We start from the raw sequence: 25970 nt of genomic DNA on the forward strand, positions 1-25970 counted from the left end.
CCTGATCGGCTGAGAAAACAACAGTAGTTGATGACAGACAAATCATAAAAGCTGTGAAAATGAATCCTAAAAGACGTGTCTGTAAAATCACCAACAACTTCCAGAAAGCTGGGGTGATGCTCTGACAATCTACTGTCCTCAGGAGACTTTGACACAGAATTACAGATGCTACACAGCAAGATGCAAACCTCTGACCAGCACTAAAAATAGAAAGACAAGATTAGAGTTTGAAAAAAAGCACAAAGGTGAGCCAGAAGAGTTTTAGAACTGTGTTTATGGACCGATGAGACAAAGATGAACCTTTATCTAAGTGATGGGAAAGCAAAAATGTGGAGGAAAAAAGGGAACTGCAATGATCCCAAGCATACAGCCTCATCTGTAAAGCATGGTGGAGGTGGTGTCATGGCATGGGCATGCATGGCTGCCTCTGGAACAGGCCCTCTCAACTTTACTGATGACTTAATTTATGATGACAGTAGCAGAATGAATTTGGAAGGGTACAAAACCATCTTGCCTACCAATATTCAAGAAAATGCCACCAGATTCATTGGGAAGTGCTTCATATTGCATCAGGACAATGACCCAAAACACCCTGCCAGTTCAGTCAATGAATTTATAAGAGCAAAGAAATGGAAAGTCTTAGATTGCCCAAGTCAATCTCCAGATTTAAATCCGATTGAACATGAACATTAAAAAATGACCCCGTTCAAAAGTTTACATACACTTGATTCAGATAACTGTTGTTACCTCAACGATCCAAAGCTGTTTTTTTTGTTTAGTGATAGTTATGAACAGTTAAACTGCCTGCTGTTCTCCAGAAAAATCCTTCAGGTCCCAAAAATTCTTTGGTTTTCTAGCATATTGTGTATTTAGCCTTAATTTACAGAGAAAAGAAGGACAGGGAAAAATCTGTAGATGGAAAAATCTCCATACAAGTTCTTTGGGCATTTTTCTTTTTTTCTACTTGTTACTAGGGATGCTCCAATCAATCGGCCGGAGATCGTACCGGCCGATATTCACATTTTATGACTTGATCGGTACTCATAAATTTGGCCGATCTCACGTACCGATCGCAATTTGATGACGTCAATGCGTGGGGACATATGCTGCAGTCATCGCTGGTGTGGAAATGCTATGATGTTTTTCGAGAAACAATGAAAAATTTGCTATATGTCGTGTATGTTTTGCATTATGATATGATGAATTGATGGTTCATTTTTAACAGCAGATTCATTGACGTTAGAGCTGATCACTGCACACTGCTTTACGGCTCCACGTGCACCAGAGCTGATTGCGGCCGCTCTACGAACGTTTATTTATAAAAACAAAATATCTTCTTTGGCCATGTTAGCAAACTCAATAGCATTAACAGAGGCTTTACTCTTTTTAAACTTTATCTGGAATGTCACCGTTTCTTCTTTACAATGTAAGGCCATCTGAGGTGTAGACGATTTATTTAAAGTGAAATTGAAGAATTATCTGTTGTGACGTCATTTCGAACAAAATCAGTCAAAAATTTTCATTTTTGGGTGAACTATCCCATTAAGGCAAAGTAACTACACCAGGAACTAACTGAAAAAACAGCCTCAAAGTTTTTGACTTATTTAACATTAATCTTCATACTCTCTTTTCCCTGAAACGGACAGATTTCACAAAAGGATTTTCTGCCTGTGTAGGTATTCTCACACTGTGCCTCTGCTCATATGTCCAGCTGTCTGTAAGGGGGCAGCTGTTACCTGTGGCGGTATGACCCCTCCGCAGATCACCATGATATCGGGTCGGTTGAGGTTACGCAGCTCTTTGATGAGTTCGGGCACGAGGGTCTTGTGTCCAGCTGCCAGTGTGCTGGCACCCACACAATGCACATCTGCATCCACGGCCTGCTGGGCGACCTCCAGTGGGGTCTGTCATCATGGAAATAGGCACAACACAAGAAATGACAAGCATTAAGGCATGTTTACATCAAGAACAATGAATACAATCATAACTATATCAGCCTCCACATCAACGCACAATAACATTCCATATATTATAAGCAAACACTGCACTTTTGTCATCTGTCGCATTAAATGCTTGAGCTCTTTAAAGCAGGATGGATTCTGATTGGCTGTCCATGTTTTTATTATTCATGGGCTGGAATAAAATCATTGTGAAAATGATTTCAGTGATATAGTTCCTCTGTGCTGTTATAGTTGTGGTATGGACTCTTCTATTCTTTTAAACCTAGAACAATGTTTTTAATTTTATTTTTTATCATTATCTTTGTAGTTATCGTCTAATTAATATTATATTCAGAATTAATATTTCTATTCAGCAAAAATGCATTAAATTGACCTAAAGTGAAAGTAAAGTTCTTTTGAAATTTCTATTCATCATGAAATTCTGAAAAAATTGCATCACAATTTCCACAAAAACATTAGGCAGCACAACTTTTTTCAAAACTGATAATAAGAAATGTCACTTGAGCAGCAAATCAGTATATTAGAATGATTTCTGAAGGATCATGTGACCCTGAAGACTGGAGTAATAATGCAGAAAATTCAGCTTTGCCATTCCAGAAATAAATTACATTTTATAATATAATACCCCAGAATTTTAAATAGTAGCGTATATAAACCCTCACACTGTGTTTGAGGTCCGAGGGACACTTTTTTCACTTTATACCTAATAATCTAATTCAGAAACAGTTTTGTTCAGGATGGTGCTAAGTATTCATGGAGCACAAATGAAAAGATTTTGACTTATTTTGAAAACTGTGGAGAAGTGGGAGCTTAACTCTGAGGTATGCATTTGATCTGCTCAGTCATGGATTGAATGTTTTGATGTTGTTCATGGCTCAGAAAGGATCTTTTAATTGATGATAGACTCTGCCCTTAAAGGAACATTGGGTGCTAAAATGTGTGAGATAAATACAAACACTACAAGTTGAGCTCCATGAGCTGATTTCTTGAGCATCTTTAACACAAGGATGACTTTTGGAGAGAAGATATTTTTAACCACATGTACAGAGAAAAACTCTTTTGAATAGAAGAAGCAGCATCACAGTTACAGCATCTCTCTTACCTGAAATAGAGGGCCGACGTCCACATCAAACCCAAGGTCTGCAAATCCTGTGGCGATGACCTTTGCCCCTCTATCATGACCGTCCTGTCCCATTTTGGCCACGAGCAGACGAGGATTTCTGCCTTCATGCTTGTTGAACTGTATGACTCTGAGAAACAAGAACACACAGCATGATAGCGTCAAATTACTGATGAAGTTTCCAACACTTTAATAGGTTTATAACTATATGATGGTAAGCTATTTTTTGGGTGAGCTATTCCTGTAAAGCAAAAAACTGTGGTTGGTTACTTCCTATATTTTCCTAACACAGTTACTTTTTTTTCAGTGACTGAAATAAAGCCGTTTTCGGCAACTGAGTTCAAGTTAAATATAAATCTAAGATGAAAAACATAAAATAATCTTAAAATTGTAAGAACCTCAGACACTTTGAACTTCTGAGATGGACAACACACACACAGTGTATTAACATACAGACATCTGTCTCCACATCCCACTGAGAGAAAATGTGGGAAAACACCTCTCTCACATATGCATCGGTTCCTTTTCATCCCCTTCCTTCCTCTCACCCATCCTTCGCTTCACTCAACTCACTCAGAATGGTCAATAGTAGAATGTAAAGTTCTACATTAATGCAAGTGATATTTACAGTCATGTTTGGTATCATTTGAATTGTCTCAGGGCGACTGGTACAATGGTCTCATTCTTATAAGAAGTAAACTAAAAGGTAATACAGATCCTAAGAGTTCAGAGATATTTTGCACACTGTAGAGGGCGGGTCAGTTCCCAGTGGTAGGTTTAGTGTTAAAAATTTATGGTGTATTGTTAGATTTTTACAGTCTCACTCTCATCTCTTTGGTCAAACTAGGGTCACATTGGGGTGGAGAGACATGCTTTAATTAGACTGCACAAATTCCTTAAGACACACAAAGACAGAAATACAGTGGAATCTCTGAGCTTTTCTCAGTCTGATCTGTCTTTATTTATCATCAATTCAGCAGCTAAAGCTAAATCCTGTTACATTTAGTGCTTTTTGACAATAACAATAATGATGCCGTAAAGGGTCAAAAGGATGTTATCAGGCCGAGCCATGGGTTTGGCTAAAGTGCAATAAAAGATTAAATGTCTGTGAAATGTTATTATTGCTCAATGCAATATTTTAATATTAGGTTGTACCATATATATTCCATATATATACCATAACATTCGGCAGAACACACCACAAAATCTTCTACCGGTTTTTGATTTTTCGGACGTTTTGCTGGACATTGTAGTTGGCGGAGCTGTAGCTCTGGTCAAACGCTTCAGGAGGCGCAGACGGGGAAAGAGAGCCGGCGCGCTCGTGAAACTTCGTCAGCGCGGATTTAGAACGGCGTTGCCTAGCATCCATCTGGCGAATCTCCGCTCTCTACCCAACAAAACGGACGAACTCCTTCTGCTCTCCCGGACAAACAAGGACTTTTCTAACTCTGCTGCTCTATGTTTCACGGAAACCTGGTTGAATGGCGACATACCGGACAGCGCGATCCATCTGCCTAATTACCAGCTGATAAGAGCAGATCGGGACACAGAATCAACGGGGAAATCGCGCGGCGGCGGGACATGCTTTTACATCAATGAGAGGTGGTGTACAGATGTAACTGTTTTAAAGAAGATGTGCTGCTCAGATCTAGAAACGCTCTTCATTAACTGCAAGCCGTTCTATTCGCCGCGGGAGTTCTGCTCGTTCATTCTCGTGAGTGTTTACATTCCACCGCAAGCGCACGTGAGCACAGCTCTACAGAAACTCGCTGATCTGATCACAGAGAGTGAACAACAACACCCGGACTCTGTTTTAATCATTCTCGGGGACTTTAATAAAGCAAATCTCTCCCGTGAACTGCCAAAATACAGACAGCATGTTACATGTCCCACCAGAGACAGTAATATATTGGATCACTGTTACACAACAATAAAGGACGCATATCACTCGGTTCCACGAGCAGCTTTAGGACTCTCTGATCACTGTTTGGTTCATCTTATTCCATCCTACAGGCAGAAACTTAAGTCTGCGAAGCCTGTATTAAGATCTGTTAAAAGATGGACTAACGAAACAGAGCGGGATTTACAAGCCTGTTTCGACCTGACTGATTGGTCTGTTTTTGAAGCTGCAGCAAATGACCTGGACGAGCTCACAGAGACTGTAACATCATATATCAGTTTCTGTGAGGACATGTGCATTCCTACCAGGACTCATCTATTCTACAACAATGACAAACCATGGTTCACTGCCAAACTCAGACAGCTCCGTCAGGCCAAAGAAGATGCTCACAGAAAGGGGGATAAAGTCTTGTACAAACAGGCCAAATACACACTGGAAAAGGAGATCAGAGTGGCAAAGAGGAATTATTCTGACAAGCTCAGGAACAAATTCTCTTCCAGCGATCCGGCTTCAGTGTGGCTTGGATTAAAGGACATCACCAGCTACAAAACACCACCCCCCAGCACTCTGGAGAATCAACACCTGGCAGACGACTTAAACGAGTTCTTTTGTCGTTTTGAACGATCACCCCACACCCGCCCAGAACACCCCTCCACACAACCATTCACACCTCCAGCAACCCCTCTCTCCCCCACACCTACAATTCAAATCAGCGAAGACGATGTGTGCCAGGTCTTCAGGAAAAACAAAAGAAGGAAAGCACCTGGTCCAGATGGTGTGTCACCAGCCTGCCTAAAAATCTGTGCTGATCAGCTAGCCCCCATCTTCACACAGATCTTCAATAGATCACTGGAGCTGTGTGAAGTCCCCTCATGCTTCAAACGCTCCACCATCATCCCCGTCCCAAAGAAACACAAAATTACTGGACTAAATGACTACAGACCTGTGGCACTAACGTCTGTAGCCATGAAATCATTCGAAAGACTGGTTCTGGCTCATCTGAAGGACATCACTGGACCCTTACTGGACCCCCTGCAGTTTGCCTACAGAGCAAACAGGTCTGTGGATGATGCAGTCAACATGGGACTGCACTTCATCCTGCAGCATCTGGACAGACCAGGGACTTATGTGAGGATCCTGTTTGTGGACTTCAGCTCTGCTTTTAACACCATTATCCCGGAAACCCTTCAAAATAAACTAACTCAGCTCTCCGTCCCCACCTCCGTCTGCCAGTGGATCAACAGCTTCCTGACAGACAGACAGCAGTTAGTAAAGCTTGGCAAATTCTCATCCAGCACTCAAACCATCAGCACTGGAGCTCCTCAGGGCTGCGTACTCTCCCCACTGCTCTTCTCCCTCTACACCAACGACTGCACATCTAAAGACCCCTCTGTCAAGCTCCTGAAGTTTGCAGACGACACCACACTGATCGGCCTCATCCAGGACGGTGACGAGTCTGCTTACAGACAGGAGGTTAAGGAGCTGGCTGTCTGGTGCAGTCTCAACAACCTGGAGCTTAACACGCTCAAAACTGTGGAGATGATCGTGGACTTCAGGAGAAACCCCCCTGCTCTCCCCCCACTTACCATCATGAACAGCACCGTGACTGCAGTGGAGTCATTCAGATTCTTGGGCACCACCATCTCTCAGGACCTAAAGTGGGATATTCACATTGACTCCATTGTCAGGAAGGCCCAGCAGAGGCTGTACTTTCTTCGCCAGCTGAGGAAGTTCAACCTGCCACAGGACTTACTGAAACAGTTCTACTCTGCCATCATTGAATCCATCCTCTGCACCTCAATAACTGTCTGGTTCAGCTCAGCTACCAAATCTGACCTCAGAAGACTACGGAGGGTAGTCCGGACTGCTGAGCGAATCATTGGTACAACCCTCCCCACTCTCCAAGAACTGTACTTATCCAGAGTGAGCAAAAGGGCTGGTAAAATCACTCTGGACCCCTCACATCCAGCACACAACCTCTTTGAACTGTTACCATCTGGTCGACGCTACAGAGCTCTGAGCACCAGAACGACCAGACACAGGAACAGTTTCTTCCCTCAGTCAATACATCTCATGAACACTCAATAAATAAACGTAGAACACACAACTAATACATTATCCATTCACCACACTCACTTATTTTATTTTCTCATTTCTAATTTGCACATACTTCACCTGTACATACATAGTCGCCTATATTATATATTATATATTGTGTATTTTTAATTTTTTTTGCTGCTTTGTACATTGGTTATTGGCTATTTCCTGTTATTTTGTTTCATTGTCGTGTCCTGTCCTGTTACTGTCTTTCTGTTGCACTGTGGAGCTTCTGTCACTACAACAAATTCCTTGTATGTGTAAACATACTTGGCCAATAAAGCTCATTCTGATTCTGATTCTGATTCTGATATATATCTATCTATCAATTAAATGTTTTCTGTAAACTTTAGTTTTTAGTTGTTTTTGTTGTATTTTTGTTTTTCTTTTTATCATATTTACTAAATAAATATCATTTGAACTGCATATATATAAATATATATATAAATAGATCAGATAGGTCCTTCAAGGTATCTTGGAGAGGTGAGGTATCCAAGTCGCAACATCTAGCTACTGGGGTGCCTCAGAGCTCAGTTCTTGAACCTGTAGGTTCTGTAATTCAGAAACATGGCTTTTCATATTACTGCTATGCTGATGACACTCAATTCTATGATCCGACGATAGCTGCTCCCATCTCAGCATGTCTAACAGACATTAAGGACTTTCACCTTCAACTCAACCTAGCTAAGACAGAACTGCTTGTAGTTTCAGCAAACCCATCACTTCATCACAATTTCACCTTGCAGTTAGGCTCATCAACCATAACTCCTTCAAAAACAGCCAGAAACCTTGGAGTTGTGATTGATGATAAGCTGAATTTCTCAGACCACATTGCTAAAACCGCCCGGTCCTGCAGATTTGCATTATACAATATTAAGAAGATCAGGCCCTTTCTCTCAGAACATGCAACACAACTCCTTGTTCAGGCTCTTGTTCTGTCCAGACTTGACTATTGCAATGCTCTCTTGGCAGGTCTTCCAGCCAATTCTATTAAACCTCTACAATTAATCCAAAATGCCGCTGCAAGATTAATCTTTAATGAGCCGAAAAGAACGCACGTCACGCCTCTGTTCATCAATTTGCACTGGCTACCAAATAGCTGCTCGCATTAAATTCAAGGCATTAATGTTTGCCTACAGAACCACCACCACTGGCTCTGCACCCCTTTACCTAAATTCATTACTTCAGACTTACGTGCCCTCTAGAAGCTTGCGTTCTGCAAGTAAACGACGCGCATTATTGTGCCATCCCAAAGATGCACAAAATCACTTTCACAGACTTTTTCATTAACTGTTCCCATCTGGTGGAATGACCTGCCCAACTCGATCCGAGCAGCTGAATCCTTACCCATCTTCAAGAAACGGCTAAAAACTCATCTCTTCCATCTTTATTTGACCCTCTAACTCTAGCACTCTCTATTCTAATTGTATTTTATCTATCTGTCTATTAAAAAAAAAACACACACACATTTGACCCTCTATCAACTGCATATTTATTCTCTAACTGCTAGCTTTTCTTGTAAAACTAACACTAGCTTTCTTTTTTCTATTCTATCTTGTTTCTTATTAAAAAAAAGCAACAAAAAAAACACAAGGTTTCTTTTTTCTATATTTAATTTATTCGTTTTCTTTAAAAAAACAAAAAAAAACCTTTCCAAGTGTACTGCGTTAGGCTAACCAAGACTTGTAATAGCACTTGCTAATGTCCTCATTTATATATATATATATAAATTGTGGCGGGAGGAGCCAACGACAGACACAGTGGGCGTGGCATCAAGCCTCGGAGAGGTTTTTATTAAACAATATATTAAAATAAAGTGTCCAAAGGGGGAAAAGTGTCCAAAATAAACAGGGATCTGGTGTCCTCGTCGTGCTGCGGGGCTGTGTAGGAGGGCAGTGTTCAGGAGGGAAGGGTCCAGGGAAGGGGCGGAGTCCGGTGGCCGCACGCGCTCCCCTCTCGGGGCCGGGAGCGAGTGGCGGCGGCGTCTCTTGCGCGGCTTCGTCCATCTTCGGGCATCCCGGCGCTTCTGGGGGATTCGGCGGCCCGGCATCCTGGCCCGTCAGCCGCCTAACGGGTGCGGCAGTCCTCCTCGACGCTCCCTTCCTGGACCCACGAGGACACCAGCGTGCATGCACGGGGGAGAGACCGGTCTCCCGAGGAGAGGCGCGCTCGGCGTTTAAACGGCGGCGGTGATGAGGCTCTACTCACGTCAGGTGCGCCTCATCACACGCCGCCAGCCCTGGCTGTTTCAGCGCCCCTCCTCTCTCACACACCCACTCCTGTCGGGAGCCTGGTGAAGGGCGGCGAATACAGGACGGGGTGGTGATGATGGACAGGGGGGAGGCAGCCGACTCGTCACAATATATATATATAACTATTGTAAAATAAAAAAAGATCTACACTATATATACACATACATACATATTCACACACACACTTTTGACTTTAATAATATACATTTCCAACAGTCAAGACCAGAAAAGGACCAGTTTTTGTCCATTTAATTGGACTACTCATTTGACATACCAATTTTAGCATACTATACAGTAGGAAAGCAGGCTGTGGAGAATGAGTAGAGTCCAGAAAGTGGCACTCCATTTCAGGAATCTGCAAGCTCTTACCTGTTATGCGCCAACGCTATCTCCTCATGCTCGCCGAATTCACTGCGGTACGCTCCGCTCACCATACGCGTGCTGGCCTTGTGCTCCCCAAAAACAGATTTCATGGCATCTGTGATCTCCCCCACCGAGCACCTACAGAATCCAACAGAATCCTTTAATCCACACATAATCACATTATATCATGCAACACAATTCCTGTATTGTTGTTTGGATTGTTATATGATTGAATTTATGTTTGCAGTGCAGTAAAAAATTAGAAATCATATTCCATATGTTCAAAGCTCAATCTGCTGCTGAGAAACACCAGATTCTCTTTAAGCTTGGCAAAACACAGACACTAACTCAAGCTCTTCCAGCCGGACTTCCAAAAGCAGGAGTGTGTATAATATGCAAAAAATCAAAGTACAAAAAGTTGACAGGATATATTCTGGACAGCAAACCCACAGGTTTGCATGAGAAAAAAAGTATAGAACTAATTTCTGAGAGAGAAAATAAAAAATATAATATAATATAAAAATAATTGCAATTTTTAATCTTACAAGTCTGACTTTGTTTCTCACAATTCCATGAAAAAAAGGCAGAATTGCAAGATATAAACTCAGTGTTCTATTTTTTTTTCAAGTTTACTACTCACAATCCTGTTTACATCTCACTACGCAGTTTTTTTCCACCAATGTCTAAAACATAACAACAATTTTGACTTTTTCCCTCCAGAATTGCAAGTTTATATCTCGCAATTCTGAGTTTATATCGCTCATATCTCAGAATTGCTAGAAAAAAAGTCTGAATTGTGAGATGCAATTACAATTTGTTTGCCCCTGTACTCTTTGAAAATATGGAGGTGTAATCTCACCTGAGTTTCTTGTTACAGATGAATAATTATGCAAATGATTAGATCTAAAGCTAATAAATACACTGATAAATAATAAATAATCTAATGAGTAATAAATGAAAAAGCACTAAAAAAATTAATTCTTCACACAAATAAGTGACACCCTAATATTATTTCAGGTTCAGGATTTGAATAAACATTTTGTAAATGCGTTTGCTTTTTGGTTGAGATACAATCATTTTCAAAAGTTCTCTGCATCTGGACTTCATGAATCGGGACCCACCGGGCTCTTGCAGCCTCCACGGCGAGCTCCAGCAGGTTTCCATCTCTGGTGCGTGCACACTGTTCAATCGCAGCCAAGCACCTCTTCGCCACTTCTGCATCCCTGCTCTCTCTGACCTGCAGTGCAAACACAGCTTCATTACAATGTGCAAACACTGACCCTGAATGAGCCAAATCAGGAATCAGCTCAGAGTGTATAAACAACCAGGCAACGTCCATCTGAAATCATGGAGATGTAAGAGAATATAAATATATTGTAGGGAAAAAACATTCTCAGAAAATATAGTGCAGATAGTATTAACTATCAACTGGATTGCTTTAAATGCTGTAAAAGGGGTTACTGAACTGTGAAGGCCAAACAGAGGAACTGTGATCATTCTAATCTTCTAGCTTGTGCTAATAAAATGCCAAAAATATAATACCAAACAAAACAAAAAAAAGTCCCACAGGATCATCTGACCATAAACATCATCTTTATTATTACACAAAAAAATTATAATTAAAAGACTTGAAATAAAACTGAAATACAAATGGAACTATATAGAATATATAGAATATAAATGTAAAAACTAATTAAACCATATAGAACAAAAATCTTAATAAAATGCACATAACATAAGCACATAACAAAATTACTAAAACATTAAAAATTTTAAATCCAAAATATTAATAAACACACATTTATTACACACACACACACACCATATATGCATAATTAGTTGCCCTAAATTGGTATTATTTAATTGTGTACTGAAATTTAACAGCTGGCATTCATGGCATTCTAATTCATTACATAACTTTCTATCAAAGTTATCTGACATTATCAAGATGAATTTGTTCTGACACAGTTTAACTGAGTTCTTGCCATTTATTTATTACCATTTTCTAAACTATAGCGAATAAACTGTGATAATGTGATATGGCCTTTACATATGTGTGTTTGTGTGTGTGTGTGTGTGTGTTATAATAATACTGATGCCTTTGCAGAATATAAAAGGGGCCATAATAACATGTTTCATATTCTCAGAAGAAAAAGAATTCAAAAGAAAATGTATTTTCAGGCAGTAACATTTAGCTGACCTGTCTACCCTCTCTGCCTGATCAGCCGGACAATGCAGAGAAATTGTTAAGTGACATTAGAATCGAGGCACAGGAGGACATCAGTGCGCCGTGACTCAGGGCATCATGGATACATGGACATTGTTATGGCTAATCATTTGCAAAAGAAAATCTGCTGCCAGACCCATAGATGATGATTATTAAAGCTGTAACAATTCGCTCGTTTTCTCGATGCATCGATTACAAATCCTGACGATATGAATCCATCTTGAAACATGCATGGATTTTTGAATCGTGAATAATTTTTTCAGCCAATAATCGATTTAAAATGCTAAAAATCGAACAAATCGCAATTTCTATAGCGATTCAATGCTTTAAAATATAGGTGCATCTCAGAAAATTAGAATATGGTGAAAAAGTTCATTTTGTCTTGTAACTTATTTCAAAAAGTGAAACTTTCATGTATTTTAGATTCATTACATGTAAAGTAAAACACTTCAAAAGTTATTTTGTTTTAATTTTGATGATTAGAGCTTACAGCTCATGAAAGTCAAAAATCAGTATCTCAAAATATTAGAATATTTCCTAAGATCAATCAAAATAAGGATTTGCAAAACAGAAAAGTTCAAGTTCTTTAAAGTATGTTGATTTATGCCCTCAATACTTGGTCGGGGCTCCTTTAGCACAAACTCCAGCATCAGTGAGGAATGGCATGGAAGCGATCAGCCTGTGGCTCTGCTGAGGCACTATTGAGACTTCAGCTCGTCTGGATTGTTGGATCGACTGTTTCTCATCTTTCTCTTGAAAATATACCATAGATTCCATATGGGGTTCAGGTCAGGCATGTTGGCTGGCCAATCAAGCACAGTAATATCATGGTCAGCAAACCACTTGGAAGTGGCACTGTGGGCAGGTGCTAAAAGTCCTGCTGGAAAATGAAATCAGCATCTCCATAAAGCTTGTCAGCAGATGGAAGCATAAAGCGCACCAAAATCTCCTGGTAGACGGCTGCACTGACTTTGGACTTGATAAAACACAATGGACCAACACCAGCAGACGTAACGGCACCCCAAATCAACACTGACTTCAGAAAATTCACACTAGACTTCAAGCAGCTTGGATTCTGTGCCTCTCCAGTCTTCCTCCAGACTCCAGACCTTGATTTCCAAATGAAAAGAGGACTTTGGACCACTGAGCAACAGTCCAGTTATTTTTCTCCTTAGGCCAGGTAAAGTAGTTTTACTTTTCTGTAGTTTTTCAGTGGCTCTCTGTCATACCGTTGACATCACCTGAGCAGTTGAAGGCTGCGCATTTATTGCATGGACGGAGCAAAAAAAAAGCATTAAGAAATGTGCATTGTCCACAAGCAGAACTCCAAATAAAGTTTAATTATAATTTTTATATTTTGTATCTCAGAAATATATTAATAGATTTTAACTATACTTGAAATAAATGTATTTCAAATATATTACTTTTTTACTAATATATATTTCTACATATGCCATATGTTATGCCATAGCATCATTAAACTAACATATAACATAAAGGTGTTTTTTTTGTTTTGTTTTTGCCCTCACTCTCTGACTCCATAAAGTCTGCAAAGCATTTAAATAATCCTGTGAATGCACTTAAAGAATGCAGAATCGAATCGTTAATCAAATCGCATTGAATTTAATCATGAGTCGTCTCGAATCATATCGTTCTGAATTGGCAAAAATCGTTCATGTAAATGAAACCCTATGAATCGTGAATCATGAATCGATACGCTGTTTACCCAAAGATTCACAGCCCTAATGATTATATTACAATCTGTTTTGACAGTGCAATAGGGGAGGGAAATAATAATAACAAAATATTAAAAATAAGTAAACAAGTTTACTGATTTTAAAGATTGAAAAGCACAAATGTGCAGCTTTTTTTATATGCACTTCCAGTGCATCACTTACTTTAAACATATTTTCCATTCTTTTTTACAACATGAGTCTAAATTGTGTTCCAAGGTACCCAACATCACTCCACAGATGCAGTCCATACACTCTGTGAACTGAAGATGTTTTGGGTAACCGTGAAGAGATGAAGCAGAACACATGCCAAATGATTCCAGATCAAACAAACCACCTTCAAATCTTTGATCTGAAAAAAACTGGGTAGCTGGCATTTTAAATATTACATCACGGCTGTTGAAGCACTTACATTTTTAACATTTATATACAGACGGTCAACGCATGAAACTCCAAGGTGATGTGCTGTCGAGCTGCTTTTAACATCAAACATCAAACTAAAATTTATTTCTTAATGTGACAACACCTAAAACAAATAATGTTTCACTTCGGGGAAAATGGCTAAAACGCCATTAAGTGGATAAAAACATGATTTAAAGGAGTGCACACACTCTTATCATGTCAAACTGCTTTATACATAGAAAACATGCAGCATAAATGTGGTGAATTAGATCTTCACTAAGAGCCATGAATTATTAGAAACATTAAATGAATGATTTGTAATATTTGTCTCTGTGAATGTGAAAAGCTGAACAAACTGATTCACTAAAATGATTTGGTCAATGTTCAGAATAGCATACTACTACAATACCCTTGCTATTGCTGCAGTATAGAGTGTATACGCCATGTACAGTGTGATGAGGTCAGGTGGCAACACTGTATCCTGCATCATCCTGCAAAATTGATTTTGCAATGGCCAGTCAACTCTATGCTATACTATGTGTGTTCAATACTGAAAACTCATGAGGTATACTGAATAATCCTTTGAGGGTCAAGATAAACGCACTCCAACATCAAAGCATTCCATCTGATTTAATGCAGGAGGTCAAATGATGACCAAATGAAATGCATTTGAGTGCATCTACTACATTATCAAAACTGGCTGTTAATATTTCTCAGCTGATCGGAGTTGCGGTGCTTGTTGTGTGCAAAAGAAGACAGGGCTTTCAAATAGCTCACACAAAAAGGACAACTAGAAATGTACTGCATATACAGGTCCTTTTCAAAAAATTAGCATATTGTGATAAAGTTCATTATTTTCTGTAATGTACTGATAAACATTAGACTTTCATATATTTTAGATTCATTACAACACAACTGAAGTAGTTCAAGCCTTTTATTGTTTTAATATTGATGATTTTGGCATACAGCTCATGAAAACCCAAAATTCCTATCTCAAAATATTAGCATATCATGAAAAGGTTCTCTAAACGAGCTATTAACCTAATCATCTGAATCAACTAATTAACTCTAAACACCTGCAAAAGATTCCTGAGGCTTTTAAAAACTCCCAGCCTGGTTCATTACTCAAAACCGCAATCATGGGTAAGACTGCCGACCTGACTGCTGTCCAGAAGGCCATCATTGACACCCTCAAGCAAGAGGGTAAGACACAGAAAGAAATTTCTGAACGAATAGGCTGTTCCCAGAGTGCTGTATCAAGGCACCTCAGTGGGAAGTCTGTGGGAAGGAAAAAGTGTGGCAGAAAACGCAGCACAACGAGAAGAGGTGACCGGACCCTGAGGAAGATTGTGGAGAAGGACCGATTCCAGACCTTGCGGGACCTGCGGTGTACAGGCGTGTGCAGGAAATGGGCTACAGGTGCCGCATTCCCCAGGTCAAGCCACTTTTGAACCAGAAACAGCGGCAGACGCGCCTGACCTGGGCTACAGAGAAGCAGCACTGGACTGTTGCTCAGTGGTCCAAAGTACTTTTTTCGGATGAAAGCAAATTTTGCATGTCATTCGGAAATCAAGGTGCCAGAGTCTGGAGGAAGACTGGGGAGAGGGAAATGCCAAAATGCCTGAAGTCCAGTGTAAAGTACCCACAGTCAGTGATGCTGGTGTTGGTCCACTGTGTTTTATCAAGGGCAGGGTCAATGCAGCTAGCTATCAGGAGATTTTGGAGCACTTCATGCTTCCATCTGCTGAAAAGCTTTATGGAGATGAAGATTTCATTTTTCAGCACGACCTGGCACCTGCTCACAGTGCCAAAACCACTGGTAAATGGTTTACTGACCATGGTATTACTGTGCTCAATTGGCCTGCCAACTCTCCTGACCTGAACCCCATAGAGAACCTGTGGGATATTGTGAAGAGAAAGTTGAGAGACGCAAGACCCAACACTCTGGATGAGCTTAAGGCCGCTATCGAAGCATCCTGGGCCTCCATAACACCTCAGCAGTGCCACAGGCTGATTGCCTCCATGCCACGCCGCATTGAAGCAGTCATTTCTGCAAAAGGATTCCCGACCAAGTATTGAGTGCATAACTGAACATAATTATTTGAAGGTTGACTTTTTTTGTATTAAAAACACTTTTCTTTTATTGGTCGGATGAAATATGCTAATTTTTTGAGATAGGAATTTTGGGTTTTCATGAGCTGTATGCCAAAATCATCAATATTAAAACAATAAAAGGCTTGAACTACTTCAGTTGTGTTGTAATGAATCTAAAATATATGAAAGTCTAATGTTTATCAGTACATTACAGAAAATAATGAACTTTATCACAATATGCTAATTTTTTGAAAAGGACCTGTACATACATTATTAAAAAAAAAAAAAATGTTAGTAAAAGTAATACAAATAAAACAAAATTGAGAATTATTTTTATTATTATTTATGATACCTGTTTTCTATTTTAATATATTTTAAAATTACATTTATTCCTGTGATGTCGTGCTGAATTTTCAGCATCATTACTTCAGTGTCACATGATCCTTCACAAATCATTCCAAAATTCAGATTTTCTGCTCAAGAAGCATTTCTCATTATCAACGTTGAAAGCAGTTTTTCAAGACTTTTAATGTATAGGAAATTTAGAAAAGCTAGAAATAGAATTTTTTTGTAACCTCTAGTAACCAAAAAGTACTTACTTTCACAATTTGATGCATTCTTGCTGAATAAAAGTATTATAAAAAAAAAGATCAAGGAGATGTTTCACTTGTTTTTACAGTGAAAAATTTTAAATAAAACTGAACATCAGTTCAGTCAATATAAAAAGTAACTATTCCATTTCCAACCATCTAAGCTCAAATTCCTCCTCCTACCCTTTTATATCAGAAAAAAGACACTGTTCGAATGAAATGGTAATGATTATTCCTTTATGGCTTCATTAAATAACAATGGTCTTTTTCATCAGGAATCAATTTAGTTTGGTGACACAAACGTTAAAAAAACCTGTCTGCCCCTTTGCTTTTAACGAAATGGTAATTGCTTCTCTCCATGCTCCTACATCGCTGAATTAAATTCTATAAAGTTCTGAGTCAATGTCACGTATTTTCTTTAATGTTCACTGATCTGTATTGCAATGATGAATACACTGATGACAGTTTCTCTGAACAAAATTATAAATTCTGGTCATTTCTATGAAGCACTTCAAGCACTTGATTGAATTACAGCCCTTGATCGTGATTAGGTAACTTCACAGAGAGCTCTGCTGGGAAGAGACTATATGTAACTATTTCAGATCGCGTCAACACGGATGAAGGCACTTGACATCAAAATCCGTGCAGTGAATCATTGCCGGAGGGAACTAACCTTGCGCAGCTTTTCAATCTGCTTGTTACGCACGGCTGTGTTGTCGATGGCGAGCACGTCCACAGTTTCTTCCTTCTCCAGGCGGTACTTGTTGACCCCCACGATGACCTCGGAGCCTATTGTGAGACAAAGAGGCGAGGGCATCACCAGAGTGTGAGGGCATCAGCAGAAGAGCCTAAATAATGAAGGGCGATGCTTAGAGATGCCTGGAGCTGAAATAAACCATCTCAGATTTGCAGATCTTGGTGCATGACCATGTAGGTCCAGGTCGGAGGACAGAGCTTTAATGGGCTCCTTTCACCTCATTATGAGACGATGATAATCAGTCATAAATATAGAAACAGGAGCTCACAGGAAGTGTTCCATAATATAACAGCATGTTCATTAAACACAAATTAGGAGAGCACATCTATAGGGATATCATGGCAATACAATTCTAAACAAATATGTAATATATTATTTATGTTATATATATATAATTATGCAGGGGAATGTGAAAAGAAGGCTTATGTGAAATAGTGTTTTTGTCTACATATGTCTATATATTTTTGATATTTTTTATTGTTTTCAGTTTTAGTTTTACTTATTTTAGTACATCAAGTTAAATGAAATGTTGAACTAAACGAAAAGATGTTGGCTTGGCAACTAGATTAATTTTTGTTAATGTTATTTTGTTAATGTAAATGTTATTTCAGTTAACATTTATTTATTTAGTTAGTTAATTAATTAGTTAGATATTATAGCCCTGCACCTAAAATATGATAGAAAATTCCATTTGGGCAGATATACATTACTGTTCTGGGTTATAAGGTCAATAAGATTGTTATTTTTTTTTTAAGAAATTATTTCTAGATGTTTGTCTTTTGAGCAAGGATGCATTCAATTGATTAAAAGTGACAGTGAGGACATGTATAATATCACAAAATATTTCAGTTTTTTCTCTTTTCTTTTGCACTTTCAATTAATCAAAGAATCCTGATAAAAAATACCACGGTTTCCATAAAAATATTACGCAGCACAACTGTTTTCAACATTGATAATAATCAAAAATATTTCTTGAGCAGTAAATTAGCCTATTAGAATGATTTCTGAAGGATTACGTGATACTGAAGCCTGAAGCAATGATGCTGAAAATTCAGCAAATCCTGATAAAGCCTGTGACCTATCAGCTGCTAAAAAAAGTGACAAACCCAAAAGCTTCTGAAAATAAAAAGCTGTGAAATCCTGAAAATAAGTGAAGTGAATGACAGAAGATAATTGACAGGCTCATGCATATTTCACTTCTCTCCTAAAACGAACCAATGCACACAAGATAAAATCACTGAGGGCCCTCAAGATCAAAACCCTGAGCTTCTAGAGTCAGAACGAACCCTAATGAAAATGCAAAACAGAAATCTCCAGCTTTAAACCACACTTTTAATTATTTAATCATTTTTCGAGTGCTGTGCAATATTAGGCTCTTATAAGATGGATGTCCAGTTCATAGCAAGTGTCGCTAATGCATCCATGACTTCATTAATGTGTTAATAAACAGACTTTCTGTCCACCTTAGGTTCAGAAGGAAGCGTTAGAGTGGCTTCTGAAGTCTTTAGCAATAACTTTGTGATGGTTCACCCTAAAGGAAAATCACTTGTGCAACGGCCACTAAAATATCCAGCTGTGTGGCATCTGTGGGACATTTAAATTATGCATAATTCCTTGGAAAAAGAGCCACTTGCAAACCATTACCTGATGTGAAGCAACACTCGATTAGAGACATCAAACTTCAGGCCTCAGGAGTGGAAATATAGGCATGCATGTGAAAAATGAAAATCTTGTGTTTCAATTTAATCACTAAAGTATTTGGCATGATGTTAAACCGTGCCCTCTAGTGGAATTGTGTTTATCAATCAGTGAAAGCATTAAAGACGGATGCGTTCTGAAAACAGCATGTCAATATCTGAGATCTCTGACTTAAAAAAACCTTTAGACTACACAGACAGCGCAATCATTTAAAAATAATCAATGCTACTATCCCTGACATGCCGGAAAAATGTGTGGTGATCAGAGCATTACGTACATCTGTGTACCTGCTACCTACAACGTAGGTTTGAATTTGACATTCGTAGGGACATGACAGCAGACAACATCCCCCTTCCTATACAACTGCGACAACATTTTCGTATTTATGATAGGCTTTTGACAACAGTTTAATAGTTGTTTTATTTAAATCGTATGACTACTAAAAAGAGAATATAGCAAAATATAACTTTATTAATTTGTGTTTCCTGCTAGCCAGATTTCACATACATAAAAATTTGGCCCTAAACCTCGCTTTTCTTTACTCAAATTTGATCTAGACAAGTATATGGAAACTATCCTATCCTAAACTCTGTTAATCCTAAAAAAATCTTTATATTCATCCTGTGTGTCCTATTAAGTTGTTGATTTGTTATTATAATTTTTTTTTTTTTTTTTTTAACCTGGCAACACATCCCTTACGAAAATTATAATGTAATCTACACTACTACTGCATGGTTAATTTTCTTAAGGGATTTTTCTTTGTTTTGATTTTATAACTACTGCCTTAATTGTTTGATGTTTTGTACTGTTTAATAAAAAAGAAAGAAATCAGACAAAAAGATTTGCGATACACGCTCCGATGTTCCGGATTAAATCAAATGATTTGCGCTCCGATTTCCGAAGTTCCGATCTGAATCAAATGATTCGCGATGCACGTTCAGAAGTCCCGAATCTGAATGAAAAGATTCACAAACCCGCTCCAAAGTTCCGATCTGAATCAAAAGATTCACAAACCTGCTCCGAAGATCCGATCTATGATTCATCAAATGATTCGTGCTCCGCACTCTGAAGTCCCGATCTGGCAATGCGTGCTCCGAAGTCCTGATCGGAATCCAGTTATTCATGGTACACGCTCCGAAGTCCTAATCTGAATCAAATGATTCGTAAATCCTCATTTCAGATTGGGACTTTGGAGTGCATATCACAAATCTTTCAATTAGCTAAATGATTCACAAACTCGCTCCGAAGTACTAAATCAAATGATTCCGGCTCTGCCCACCGAAGTCCAGATCTGAATCCAATGATTTGCGAACCTGCTCCAAAATCAATCTGAATCAAATTATTCACAATCCGCGCTCCTAAATCCCGATCTGAATCAAATGATTCGCAAATCATCATTTCAGATTGGGATTTCAGAGCAGTATCACAAACCTTTAAATACGCAAAATGATTTGCGAACCCGGTCCAAACTTTTGATTTGAATCAAATGATTCGCGATCCGCACTCCAAAGTCCCGATGAGAATGAAAAGATTTGCGATATTCAACGGATCATTCGAAACAATGAATTATTTTGTTATGCAATGGTTTAACGCATTCAGAGTTTCGAAAGCTCTGTTTCATCAATCACTACGTGATTTTTAAAATCAATACAAGCAGTGTTGGGGAAAGTTACTTTTAAAAGTAATGCATTACAATATTGCGTTACTCTCTAAAAAAGTAACTAATTACGTTACTTAGTTACTTTTTATGGAAAGTAATGCGTTACGTTACTTTTGCGTTACTTTTTAAATATGAGCTCAGCACCCTCCTACTTCCACTCACTATTACGAACCTACATCCCCTCCAGAAGTTTGAGATCTGCTAGTGAGCGACGCCTTGTGGTACCATCACAGAGAGGCTCAAAATCACTCTCCAGAACATTCTCGTTCACCATTCCTGGCTGGTGGAATAATCTTCCCACCCCTATCCGGAACGCCGGATCCCTGGCAATCTTCAAGCAACAACTGAAAACTCATCTCTTTCGGCACTACTTGACTTCATCCTAAACTCAAAAAAAAAAAAAAAAACCTTTCCCTCTATCTTTCTCTCCACTTACTAGCTTGTACTTATTTGAACAATGACTGAGACTTGGTGTTACGAGCACTTCCTCTGTCTGATTGCCTCTTCAAGATTAATCGCTTTTTGTATTCCCCAATTGTAAGTCGCTTTGGATAAAAGCGTCTGCCAAATGACTAAATGTAAATGCACTTTCAATTCATCAAAGAATCCTGATAAAAAAAATACTTTTTTTTCCCTACTATTTGGTATTTATTTCTATGTTGGTGCTTCACTTGACAGGTTGGCAGGCTGAATTCATTCCAGGCAATTTTGTTACAATGCATTTTCTCCAATCTAATAGTGACTACACTGATAACAAGCCACATTACCTTCGAGACAGGCTGTAATACTGCTATTGACTTCAAAATGAACAGATGCCACTTCAAAACACACCCTATATTCAAAAGCCTCTCCACAGGTTGCTGATATTTCATGGAAAGCTTGTCAGTGCTTTTGAAAAATCTGTCAAACAGAGTACATTGACATAAGCCGTTTCGAAGATGTGTGGTGTGGTTCAGTACAGCCTCAGTTTTTGCTGACTGACTGATTGATGTTTCCACAGCAGACGAGGGGACAGTTATGTGACATCTGCCTCAATATCCACTCACCTGTGAACAGCTCATTATCTATTTATACCTAAAAGAGAGAAGAAGTGACCTCAAAACCTCTCTGTAAATCCCAGGACCCTTACTGTTTGAGTACCTCCATTCAGATTCAATCATCGGAAGCAACAACCGCTCCATGCAATGGTTACAATGTCATCGCTAACCTAGCTTACTGTAGGGATGGTGCTTTGTTCAAGCAGAGACAGTGTGAGGAGGAAGAGATATACCTCTTTTTAACAGAAGAATTTGTTTATTTACTCTAGAATGCACACGTCGAGCAAGTTTTAGTCCAAGGCCATTCAATTAGACTGGAGCTGTACTCTATGCCAACTGCCTATTCAAGCAAGCACAATGCTCTCAATGCGAGTTTATACGTCTGTTTTTAATGCATATGACTAGTCGAGACCACTTCCATTAGTCATGGAGGTTTCTGAAGTAGCACTTTAATTAAATGGAATATTAGTCACGTGTCCTGGGCTGTAATCATGTATTCAGTCATGTGTATATGAGTGTTTTGCTTTTGGTACCTGAATCAATGCGCGCTTGTCTGCGGGCGGCACATTCCTCGATGCGCAGTTTGGGAATTCCCTCGGCTACAGCACGGGCCATACCGCCCATGTCCTCAATCTCAGTGATGAACTAAACGAGACACAAAGAGAACAGAACTCAATTAAACAAACACAAATATCACAGATATTTCTACCTACTAAGAAAAAAATCAGAGTGCTTCAGAGTAGGAATATCAAGGCTTACTTTAAGCAATTGCTTATTTTTATAAATCCAAGAATTACTGTTACTTTATAATAATAATAATAAATAATATTACATTCTAAACTAATATAAATTTCAATAAATTAAAATGAAAAATTATTTGAATATATGCAGTAATAATAATAGTAATCATATTTATACAATTTAATAAATTAATATGTCAAGTCACTTTTATTTATAAAGCACTTATAATGCAATACAGATTTACAGATTCTTTCAAAGCCTAAACAGGAAAATAAGAAATGTGGCTAAATTCTCTAATTATTAAATGAATTCAATTTCAGGTGTAAAGCATCTCTGCAGCTTAAATTAAAACTGTATTAATTAAACAGTAAAATAGATTTATTACTAATATAAATCTCCCAAAACTCCCTCTGTGACAGAATGGAGAAAAAACCTTGGGAGAAACCAGGCTCGGTTGGGGGCCAGTTCTCCTCTGGCCAGGAGATAATTGTTTATTTATTGTTTACTTATTGTATATGTTGTCATTAATCATTCAATGTCTTTATGAAGCGTTTTAATTACAGATCTAGATATATATATTTTTTATTTTATTATGCGGACATAAAAATACAATTGTCACCACTTGTTATGATGCAAAACACATAAATATGAGCAGATTAGAGAAAGTTTATCAAGATAATAGAAGTTTTTTAATGAGTGGTTTTCTATAGTACGAACCTTGAGCGCTGAGTTGTACACGTCATTGGTGAGGACCTCCATCATGTAGGACCCACCCCAGGGGTCAGCCACCTTCGGGATGCCCGACTCCTCCTGGATGATGATCTGTGTATTGCGAGCGATGCGGGCGCTCTTGACGGTGGGCAGACCCAGAGCCTCGTCAAAAGAGTTTGTGTGCAGAGACTGTGTGCCTCCAAACACTGCAGCCATGGCCTCGATCACGGTACGGATCACATTGTTGTAAGGGTCCTGAAGAGCAAATAAGGTAGATTTAAAGGTGCTGTATGTACGTTTTTGACTCTAATAAAGTGTGATTTAACACTTTTACACTTTACTGCACCACAACACGTTTAATGTGACTAAAAGAAGGCATGAGCAGTTAGAACTGAGTTCAGCAGGCGCTTCTCGAGCTGTGCAGTGACAGTACCTGCTCAGTGAGGGACCATCCTGATGTCTGACAGTGAGTTCTCAGCAGGAGGGATTTGGAGTTCTTGGGTTGGAACTTCTCTTTGATAAGTGTCGCCCACAATCGCCGCGCTGCCCTCAGCTTTGCTATTTCCATATAAAAGTTCATGCCGATCCCCCAGAAGAATGACAATCTAAAAAAACACACTACATGCCTTCATACTGTATATGAAACCTTTAGAAAACCAATACATCAGCTGTGCTATTCTTCGTTGTTATTAGAATCATTATTATTATTATTATAATGTATTAATAATAATAATTATAAAACTTGAATTAATTAGAAATAATGCTTATGCAGTAATAGAATAATATCAATAATTAGATCAATATTTATATAAACAATACAATTTAATATGTATTTCTATTAGTATTAGTAGCAGTGCAATAATAATAATAATAATTTATCAATATTATTATAAACATTTATTTGTAGTTTGTAATACTAGATTACCATATAATTATAAATTTCATCTTTGTAATGTATAAATTATTGAAATGTTGTTGTTATATGCATGTGTTAATTTTATTTAATTTCTTTATTTTCTTAAATATGTGGGTAGATAGTATTTATAGAGTTGTAACTTTTTAGTTTTAGTTACTTTTTCTTATTTGTAAGTCGCTTTGGACAAAAGCGTCTGCTAAATGACAAAAGTAAAGTAAAAGTAAAGTAAAGTAATATGCATTAAATACAAATTACAGTAATTAAATTAATTAGAAATAATGTACATTTAGTATTAGTAATAACAATAATAATAATAATTAGAATAACATTTATACAGTCAATACAATTTAATATATTTGCATTAATAAAAAATGAATAAATAATAAACAATGAAATAGATGAATTATTATTATGCACTTCTAGTAGTAATAGTAGCATTCATTATTTTTTATTTTGTAATACATTATTTAATATGTATTTACTATTAATAAAATATTGTAAATAATAACAACTATTATTAATAATAATAATAGTAATAATAATATTATTATTTTATACATTTTTTTATACATTTAATTAATTAGCAAAAATCTAGTCATTAAAATGTGTATTAATCATTAAATATGAATTAATAATATGTATTATTATTATTATTTACTTAATTTATTATCATTATCATAAACACAAATAATTGCATGCTAGGGCTGTGCAATTAATCGCATGTGATTCTCATCAGTAAAGCCGGTTCCGTGATTAGCGGCAAATCTCCATCACCTGTTTTCAAATGGAGCGGCAGTTAACACACAGAGCCGTAAAACCGGCTTTACTGACAAGATGCACATGAGAATCGCATGCGATTAATTGCACAGCCCTATTGCATGCATTACATAATGTTATTTAAGAAGTATTATTATTATAGACCTTTTTCCACATTTCCGGGATTCTCAGAAGCGAAGTAGTCATAGTTGGGTATTGGAGAGTACAACAAATATATTTTTTGCATTCCCATTTGTTCAAAAAGCAAAAGCAAAATTCCACAATAGCGTTTTCACAACATTAAAAAAAAAAACAAATTGAGAGACTGATAACGGCAGTGAATGATGTTAAATTTATTGTCCCGCCCATAGAAGCTGCATTATAAACACCCTCGCATTAGCCTTAACTAGTTTTTTCTTTTATTGTAATTTGATGCAAAGGTGATATGAAACAAAGTATAGTGTTATAAATGTACATACATTTTTAGAAAAAATCTAAAAAACTTTTGAGATTTTACGTTGAAACGCATCATCACAGTCTTGTGAAAAGGGTCAATTATTATTAAGAAGAGAAGAAGTAGAGGAATATGGAACAAAGTGCATGTCCAAACTAACCTGGGAGCGAACTCATCGATGGTGAGTCCAGCCTTCAGTCCGGTTCTGCAGTACTCCAGTCCATTAGCAATAGTGTAAGCCAACTCCAGGATGGCATCAGCTCCAGCTTCCTGTATGTGATATCCACTGATGGAAATAGAATTAAACTTGGGCATATTCTGCAAGAAAGAAAACCCAATGTGTTACAGAGTGTGGAGGTCAGATAACATCTGAATACTGATTTTACAAAGATGATCAAAACTACAAGGCTGTAAAAAGCACATGTGTTAGGATGCTGAAAACTCAATCATTATAAGTCATTGGAAGAAGAAGAAAAACTAAAATATGAGAGATTTTTAAAA

The 25970-nt window shown here is 38.0% G+C and overlaps 1 protein-coding gene across 2 annotated transcripts in view; it reads right to left on the minus strand.

Annotated features, from left to right (window-relative positions):
- LOC306879957 (methylmalonyl-CoA mutase, mitochondrial-like) overlaps positions 1 to 25970 on the minus strand; it is a 31950-nt gene that overhangs the window by 3250 nt on the left and 2730 nt on the right. For both annotated transcript variants that reach the window (XM_079433185.1, XM_079433186.1), the window contains exons 4-12: positions 25630 to 25787; positions 23777 to 23948; positions 23350 to 23598; positions 22425 to 22536; positions 17413 to 17528; positions 10815 to 10930; positions 9700 to 9831; positions 3064 to 3211; positions 1737 to 1904 (exon numbers count right to left, since the gene is read on the minus strand). In XM_079433185.1, the coding sequence (XP_079289311.1) occupies positions 1737 to 1904; positions 3064 to 3211; positions 9700 to 9831; positions 10815 to 10930; positions 17413 to 17528; positions 22425 to 22536; positions 23350 to 23598; positions 23777 to 23948; positions 25630 to 25787 (1371 nt within the window). The remainder of the gene's footprint in view (positions 1 to 1736; positions 1905 to 3063; positions 3212 to 9699; positions 9832 to 10814; positions 10931 to 17412; positions 17529 to 22424; positions 22537 to 23349; positions 23599 to 23776; positions 23949 to 25629; positions 25788 to 25970) is intronic.

Source organism: Barbus barbus, assembly GCF_936440315.1.
Source record: "Barbus barbus genome assembly, chromosome: 14".
Taxonomy (NCBI): domain Eukaryota; kingdom Metazoa; phylum Chordata; class Actinopteri; order Cypriniformes; family Cyprinidae; genus Barbus; species Barbus barbus.